We start from the raw sequence: 8,671 nt of genomic DNA on the forward strand, positions 1-8,671 counted from the left end.
AGGTGTGCGTGGGTCGAATGGCGACGACGGCGACATGTGAGGAAAGGAAGCTGAGTAGCGGCTGTAGTTGTTTCGGGGACCGTGCCGGGTTCACCCAGCAGTGAGCACGAGGTCCGTGCTGTGCAACGCACGAGGCCCCCACGTGCTCGCTTGCGAGAGTGAAGTCCCGGTCCGGAAACGCACGCGGTGGATTTGCCGATCCCGCGGACGGACAAAGTTTAGGCAGGATTATGGATTTGGACCGGACGGGTTCTCCACGCGATCGTGTGTGTTAAGCTCCAACGGGCAAAGCACATGTGTTCGCGTGGGGAACCCCTCGAGACGTGGGGCTTGTATTTTTTTTTTATGCGCACGGTGACACCATGGCTGCACGTGGGGTTGGAATCCGGCAGGAGGGGTATCCCTGCCGGATGGTACCGTCCAAGGAGGGACGAGGTACACGTGCAGCTGCATGACGTCACGGCCAGGTGCAAAGTGCTCGAGCTGTGAGTTGCCGCGCTGGTGCTGCGCATGTAAAAAAAAAAAAAAAAAAAAAAAAAAAGCAAGCCTCACTTTCGGGTGCACAGGATTCCTGGGCAAGGGGTGGAAGACCCCCTTGACCTGGGCACAGGATGGAAACTAGTTAGGGGGAAGGGTTAGCTTAGTTAGACCGACTTCATGGGGCAGGGGTAAGTCCTCATGGAGTCCGTGGAATGGATTAGTTGGAGGGATTGTAGCGAGATTTAGGTTGGGTAAATAAGTTTTGGGACATTTGAGAACAGTGACAGACAGTGAATGTGTAGAGGGGACGTAGTTCAGCTACGTAGTGTTAAAAGGAACGTGCTGTAGTTTAAGGGACGACGTGGGAGCACGAGTTAGTTAGGGGAGGTAGTTAGAAGGATGGCAGAGTTCAGCAGTGTGTGTGTTGAAGAGTTGTGAGGTGAGTACATGACGAGTGAGTGAGGCCAGCGGGTCTGTGGGTATGGAGCGAATGGGGAATGCATGGTGCGATGAGTGATTGGGGGGAGGAGTGACTCCCGCCCAAGGGACTCCCGGGGTCAGTGTAGAGTGAGTTAGGGGGTTAGTCAAATTAACAAAAATGGAGGTCGTTTTGTTGTTGGTGGGAGTGTAGGCTCGAAACCCGTTTGGAGGGGTGCAGGAGCCCTGTTGACGGGCTTGGGAGCGTGGCTGCGAAAGGTGAGTATCGCTGAGTGGGTACCCCGGGCACCAGGCTAGTCGGCCGTGGTAGGCCAAGGGCCCATGGGGGGCCGGGATAGCGTAGTGGGCACGGGTGCGCCTGCTTGGTGCTGGGGCCCGGGGCGCCATTAGCCGCGTGGGCAGTGTTGTGGGCACGGGTGACCCTCGGAAAGGGGCCTGGGAAGCCAGCCTGCCACGTGTGCGTTTCAGGGGAGGTGCCATGGGGGGGCACTCCCTGGTGTTAGGGAGCTGGTAGGCTCGGAGGCAGTGTAGTGCCCGGGGGTGCCATAGCTGGGGAATTGGCAGAGGGTCGTGCCTGCCAAAGGGAGCCACGTGTCCCAGCCATGAGACCGTGTGAGGGCACGGAGAGAAAATTGGGGGGGCGAGGCCCGAAATTGTGAGGACACCAACACAGGCGACGGGAATCTGGGTTGTTAGAACCAATAGTTTCAGCGAGAGGCGCTTGTTGAAAGCCCCGGGGTAGTTTAACGGTTAAATGGATAGGGTAGATTAGGAAGTGTACCCCTCCACACCATCCATCCCCTCGCTCTCGTTGTGGGCCGCTGGACCCACTTTGGGTTAGATCGCTGAACTCTGGGGAGGCCATTCTGAGGCTTCGTTGGGCCTCGACACAGGACACTAGCTCTCCCTTATTCCCCTCCGGGAAGGGAACGTAGGGGTTGGGAGTAGGCTAGGTGACAGGATAGGTTAGCCGAACAAAGACGATAAAGGGGGTTAGGGGACGATTTATAGTGGGGAAGTAAAAAATAAAAATAAAGAAAAAATAAGTTGGGGCTAAATTGGGGTTTGACAAATTAAGGGAGTGGGTATGTCCAGTGACAGGCAAAGGCGATAGGTGGGAGGGAGACAGGTTGGTAGGTCCGAGCCCGCCTTCCAAGTGGCCAGCACCACCGCACTCCCTCCACCAACCTCCACTGAACGGCAAAGGCTGGCCAACTTCATCGGCTAGCCGTGTTTTGCTTCAAGGCCTGTGCCGGCCACTTCATCTGCTGGCTGTTTTTCTTCAAGGCCTGTGCCGGCCAGTTCATCTGCCGGCTGTGTTTGCCTGCAGCGGCCTTCTTCTGCGGGCTGTGTTTGCCTGCTGCCTTTGCCATGCCATGCCCACTGCCCCTGTTCACCAGCCCCATTCAATTTTTGCTTTGCACCCCCCTGTTCATTGCCATGTGCGCCAGGATCAAGGCAACACTTTGCAAGCTGCAAGAACTGCCCTGTTGGCAGCTACAACACGGACCTGCAGTGGCGGCCCATGCACCGTGTTTGCGTCCATCCATCCATCCATCCATTCGTTGTGTTCATTGCGTGTGCCACTTGAGCTGGCACCGAGACTGCATTTGTGCAGCCCATGCACCGTTGTGGTTCACGGCGTTCAGTTCAAACCATTCATCCATCCATTCGTTATGTTCATTGCGTGTGCCACTTGAGCTGGCACGGAGACTGCATTTGTGCAGCCCATGCACCGTTGTGGTTCACTGCGTTCAGTTCAAAAGGGAAGGCCTTGGACTGCGTGTGAGCAGCCGGCCACGTTCCCTGTCACCTGCATTGTTTGAGCCAGAGACTGCATGCGAGCAGCCTGGCTCCCTGCTAACTGTTTTCTTTTTGCAGAGTTCATTGATCCTGGGCCATGGTTTAGTGTAAAATTTGTAAGTTAAGGTAAGATGTACTGTAAATATGAGTGCGCCCCCGGCATGTATGTCTTAGCGCCGGCAATTTTATTTAAGTCGTCCGTGTGAGTGAGTTTGTTTAGGTAGTTACTCAGCCCTCAGGTTATTTATTTTGGGGACACGAATACCATGAATGTCCCACTCAGGGATCCGTAGGTAAAATGTACTAGGGGAAAACTACACATGATGGCACACGAAAATTTGACGACTCGGGACGAGTCTGTAAAAAGGGGAGGGGGTAGTGTTTTGGTTGACGAAATTCACAAACCACCATTCAGGTCCCTTAGGTGAGATATCTCTGTAAGTATATGTGTAGTTAGGCCCAAACCCGTTGTCTAGAGGGAATAAATGTCATTCATGCGGGCTGCGACTCTTCTGGATAGCCGTTTTTCTTTTACTATCTTTATTTTGGACCAGCCGCCATTATTACCACCACCAACCACGTCTCAACAGCCATCACAACAACAACCACCAACCACAACGCCGCTTCACAATAACAACCACCAACCACAACGCCGCTTCACAACAACAACCACCAACCACAACGCCGCTTCACCACAACCGCCACGACCTTTACCGTCACAACTCGCCACCGTCGCATCGCCACCATTCTCGCGCCACTTGTGGGCGCCGATGCTGGACTCGTGTAGGGCGCGCACCGAGCAGCGTGTTCAAAAACATCACGGACTTTCCACAGAAAACGGATCAAAAACGACTCACGCCCACTTTTGTTCCGTCCAATCGGTGAGCGAGGGGCGATTTGGCCCCGCCTCCAGGGCGTTGGAGGGCGGTCGCTATATGCAAATTCATGGATCAAAAAGCATTCACGCCCACTTTTCCTCGGGCCAATGGGGAGCCAGCAAGAGAGGTGAAGGGTCGGAGGCAGAGGGTCAAGGGTGAAAGAGCGAAGCCACGGGGCTTATATAAACGGCTGCGTTCGTCAGTCAAGTTCAGTTCAGTTGGAAGTTGAGAGTTGAGTGTGCGGAGTTCAAGAGAGTCGTCGGTGGAGCTGGAAAGAAGTGGTACTAGTCAGAGTGAAGAGGACGGAGCTGTGGAGAGGTGACGGCGGCGAAGGCGGACGAGGGGGTGCTCGCGTCGGTGCCGGGAGCTGCACAGGGAGAGGCCAGCAACGCGACCGAGGTGGAGGAGGAGACGCTCGCCGCGGGACCCGAGACAGGGTGATATCCTCCTTCCCCCGAGCATCAGCAACCCCCTCCTGTTTCCCCCCGCGCTGAGATAGTGCGACAAAGGGGGCCCCCTTCCCACCCCCTACCAGACACTGTCCGCGAGGCCCGCGGAGTTGAGGCACCACCGCCGCTCCGCGTCTCATCATCAGACGGGTAGGCCCGACACGGTCTCGGCCCCAGGCCCGCCTACCCCCTCATCCTGGAGGGTGGTTCTCTTTTCTTTTGCTTTGGGAATATGTGTTGTCGGCGCCGTCTGTGAAGTAAAATTGTATAAGTGTTGCCGTGTGCCCGGTAGTCGGATAGATCTGCATTGTTGCATTTGCTTTTTGTGTAATATTGCATTGTCTTCTTCTTTTACATGTGCTTTTGGTGGAATTGTATATGTGTGCTTTCCGTTCATCGCGAAATAAATGTGCTTATTGTTGAACTGTTTTCCCGCTTCGCTTCGTCTTTTCTTTCATTGAATCTCCATCTTGCTTCACGTAAAGGGTTGGTCGTGGGCTAAAACGCCCGATAATTAATCCAACCGTCGAGGCCGACGAATAACACCGCTCGGTTATCCCGATAGTACGGAACGGGTCGCTTAAAGTGGCCCGTGTCCGAAGTCGACCTGCGGCGAGGTGCGATCGCCCGGTCTACCCTCCGTGTGGGTACTTAGGTAGGTCGAATTTGGCGAGCAACCCTATCCCACGCGGGGCCGATTGGCACGATCGTGGTGAGACCGAAAGGTCCACCCGTGACTGGTTTCCGGCGTTAGTCCGAGAGGGTCACGACTGGATTGTCCGTCCGGTGGGCGACGTGCCGCGATTCAAGTTACGTGGCCGTCCGCACGCGGGCGGGCGCGAATCTGCAACAATATATATATATATATATATATATATATATATATATATATATATATATATATATATATATATATATATATATATATTGATATTATTATCTTTGTGATTTATTGCCTTCGTCCAGCTTCAGTATTATGTATTTATCCTTGTTTCTATTTGTGTGTTTGCGAGCTGGATGTCTCAAAAGGTTATCCACAGATTCGGAGGAAATTTGTTGGACACAATGGGTGTATGACAACCCCCAAAAGATAGGCTGTTCTCGTACATGCAAGGCTGCAGATATCCCCATAGGAGGCAGCAGCAAGCAGTATCTGCTCTGTCAACCTGCTCTAAGATGGATAACTTGTGTCTTTGAATGTTATAAATGTCCTAGCTGCCCTCTGAAACTCTTGCATAGGTAACAGACATGTTTTTCAGAAGCCTGGTGTTTGCTTAGTGGTTAGGGTAGCTGGCTTGGGATCTTAGGGTCCTGAGTTTGAGCCCCGTTAGCCACTGAATTAACAACAGGTGGGGTTGACTCAGCCTGTCATCCTTCCGAGATCAGCGAAATGAGTACCAGTAGAGGGGCACAGCATCAGTGGCATAGTCATGCCCCAACAAAATTATAGCTACCCAGCAGCCAAGCTGCCATACGCAAGAACAAGATGTTTGTCCTGGTTGCATTCAGTTATCAGAATTCACAAAGTATAATGGCCGTTGTGTCAGTTGAACTCCACTCTTGCTAAAAAGAGAAGGCATTCCTTTTTCATCTCAGCCTCAAGGAAGTGAGAACAACTCACTTAGAAGCTAGGGCATTGCTCTTTGCTGATGATGAAACGCATACGTACACAGTGAACATAACAGTCTCTGGGCTCGACCTCAATAGTTGGCCTCTGGTCCAAGGCAAGTAAAGGTCACTGTCGGTTAAACAATCCTCTTCCAAACTAGCCTGACATGGCAATTGAAATTTTGTTGCAAAAAGTAGTTGACCTTCTTTATTCCTATTTTTACTGCCCGATTTGCAACACTCAACATTACACTCAACCTCACTCTCAACCTTACACTCAACACCACAACCAACACTACAAAACGAACACTATAAAACCAACATTTAGAAACCACAATTACAAATGCAATCAACCAACAACAGCATAAAGCAGCACAGACCCGTGCAGCAACTCAAAATTATCATTGCTATGACTGGAAACAGCTCTCATGAAGAATAAGCACTCATCTCCATGGTGTCCCAATGGTAGCTCACCTACTTTTCCTGAAGGACACCATGAGGTCTTAAATGTACACCAACTAATGCCTGCAGGCGGGACGCCCAGTTTAACATATATTCGAGTGATGGCACTCACTTTGATGAATTGCTCTGCCTGCAAAATACTGTACCAGGATGACAGTTTGCAGCTGGTGGGGGGTTCAAACCCAGGCTCGACAGCTCAGAGGCGAGTGTGCATACTGCATACCTCTAGCTAGGCTATCTTGCCGGCTGCACTGAAAGCTCCTGATTTAAAAACAACCATTTATATTGTGAGATTCTGAGGACACACCAACGGCATTGCAAGATCTGATTTCTGTATGTTCATTAGCTTGAAGAGTCTGTTTCATGTGCCAGACAGAAGTTATAGGCTCGGCAAGATGAGTGATGCAATTTCTTCATATAGGCAGACAAATAGCTTTCTTTTGGGATAGGGTCATCAAGAAAAAGAAACTCAAGATGAGGCTTGACGACACAAAATCCATCCATCCATTGGGACCATACTCTGTGCAGAGCGTTGGTGCTGCCTAAGCAGTCTCCTTGGCTATTGCGCACAATCCTGGATGGGTCGCCACTCCGACACAGGATACCAGCAAGCTGGCACTCATTTTGCAGACCTCGGAAGGATGACAGGCAGAGTCAACCCCACCTGATATTAATTAAACAGCCGAGTGGGATTTGAACTCAGGATCCTCGGATCCCAAGCCCGCCACCCTAACCATTAATCCAACACCAGGCATTGTCTACACAGAAACTGAATTATGAAAATGGACGTCGGTATCGAAGCCATTTTGACAAAGGGAATTCCAATGGGTAAAGTACAAGCATGGGGAAGAGAAAAGATACACTACCAGAGTGCCAAGTACATAGCTGAGGTCTTAAGGTGTCGTGCCAGGTAATACAGTATCTGTCAGGTACATATATCAGGTACTTATTGGAGGCTGTGTGTGACCACTTGGCTCCCATCCATGAGGAAGAGCTCTGATACAAACAGCCAGGTGGGTAAAGTAGCATGAGCTCAAAGTAGTTTACAAGCTTCTGCCTCCAGCACAGCAAGCCAGTGTGGGCAGACCTCCTGGTGGACCCAGCCCACCACAAAACATTCCCAAACCTCCTGCTAGTGGTGCGGCTGATACTTACTCTGCCAGTTGCGAGAAGATTCTATACGATAGTACAACGCCAAGCTCTTTTTTTATTTATTTTTACCCCCTAACACCTCCTCATGCACCCTACGAGTACAATCACTAGTTTTCAACTCATTCCACCCAGCAGCTCAGGAATGCATAGAAGTCAAAATCAACAAACCCACAAACAAACAGACACTTGTAAAATTATATATAGGTACTACGATTTGCTTTCTTTACGATCTTGTGCTACTGTAACCAGTGTGACCACTCCTTGGCTTTTTTCACAAGATCTTGGCTGTTCGTTGTTCACCTTGGCGTCTTGGTTTTCTCTAAGTTTTCTTGGCGTATAGGTTTTCTATTATCATCGCTTTTCCGAAACCTTGTGAATTCTTTGCTTTTTTTCATTGGCTCACCTTGGCATTTATTGAAATGAGGAGTGGTCACACTGACTGTAACTCAATACTGTACGAGTGAAATATATTGTTTCACATGGCTTTTAATTGTCGCTGCACTTAACGTATTTCATTGAAGATTTATCAACCTGCTTTTGTAGTTCTGTATTTTGATTCTTTGATGTTTTGTGAATGCTCATCAGGAACCATTTATGAGGGAACCACCAATATCCAACTTTCAACAATTGCCAAGCACCTTGACAAAGAATACTGACCGTGCCAACAATATATCATGGACATCAGGTTACCAAACCATTTATGAAAGTCTTTCCTGTAAAAACTTATTAGTCTGCTTGGGGAATTTGTGTTGAAGATCATAAATGTTTTCCACAGAAGATGAATGTTGAAAATAATTGCTTATTCTGCTCAACCTTTCCAAATACTATTGTACAAAATATTGGGTTTGGTTGGAAAAATTGTGTTTTGAATTGAATTTGAATAAAAACATGTTCCATATTTATTACACCTGGCATCCTCACTTGAATATAAAACCTGTCTCATTGTCCCCCACCCCTCCGACAAGGTCGGAGATGGGGGACATTAAAATGAGGTCCGTCCGACCGACTGACCCACCACCCGACCGAGCATTGATCCAATATCCTTTTGTGTGCATGATATTTCAAAAATCGTTGAACATTTTGCTTTCATGTTGCAGATATTTATTCTTCATGACATTATCCCAACCTGATTAGATCACGGCGGTGCTTGGCCGAATTATGTTGCCATGGCAACCATCTCGGTAGCTTGGTTTGTGCACGCGATCGTTCAAAAAGAAAACCTTCAAGATTTGGCTTTCATATGACACAGATCTATTCCTTGTTCCACCCAAAAGTCAGCGGACATAGAGTATCAGCTCCTTGTTCTCAGAAAAAAACACTCCCCAGAACTAATCTACCATATAAAACACAATGTGTGTCTATTTTTTCAGGATAAAAAAACTCGAAAAACATTTTCCATTA

The 8,671-nt window shown here is 49.5% G+C and overlaps 1 protein-coding gene across 3 annotated transcripts in view; it reads left to right on the plus strand.

The window, feature by feature from the left end:
* Window positions 1-8,175, plus strand: part of ACADSB (acyl-CoA dehydrogenase short/branched chain) — a 62,268-nt gene extending 54,093 nt beyond the window's left edge. For all 3 annotated transcript variants that reach the window (XM_085872690.1, XM_085872699.1, XM_085872706.1), the window contains one exon: window positions 7,856-8,175. In XM_085872690.1, the coding sequence (XP_085728816.1) occupies window positions 7,856-7,926 (71 nt within the window). In that variant the 3' untranslated portion in view covers window positions 7,927-8,175. The remainder of the gene's footprint in view (window positions 1-7,855) is intronic.
* The last annotated feature ends 496 nt before the right edge of the window (window positions 8,176-8,671 follow it).

This window comes from Eptatretus burgeri, chromosome 1, assembly GCF_056783735.1.
Source record: "Eptatretus burgeri isolate ZD-2024b chromosome 1, Ebu_testis_v1, whole genome shotgun sequence".
Classification (NCBI taxonomy): domain Eukaryota; kingdom Metazoa; phylum Chordata; class Myxini; order Myxiniformes; family Myxinidae; genus Eptatretus; species Eptatretus burgeri.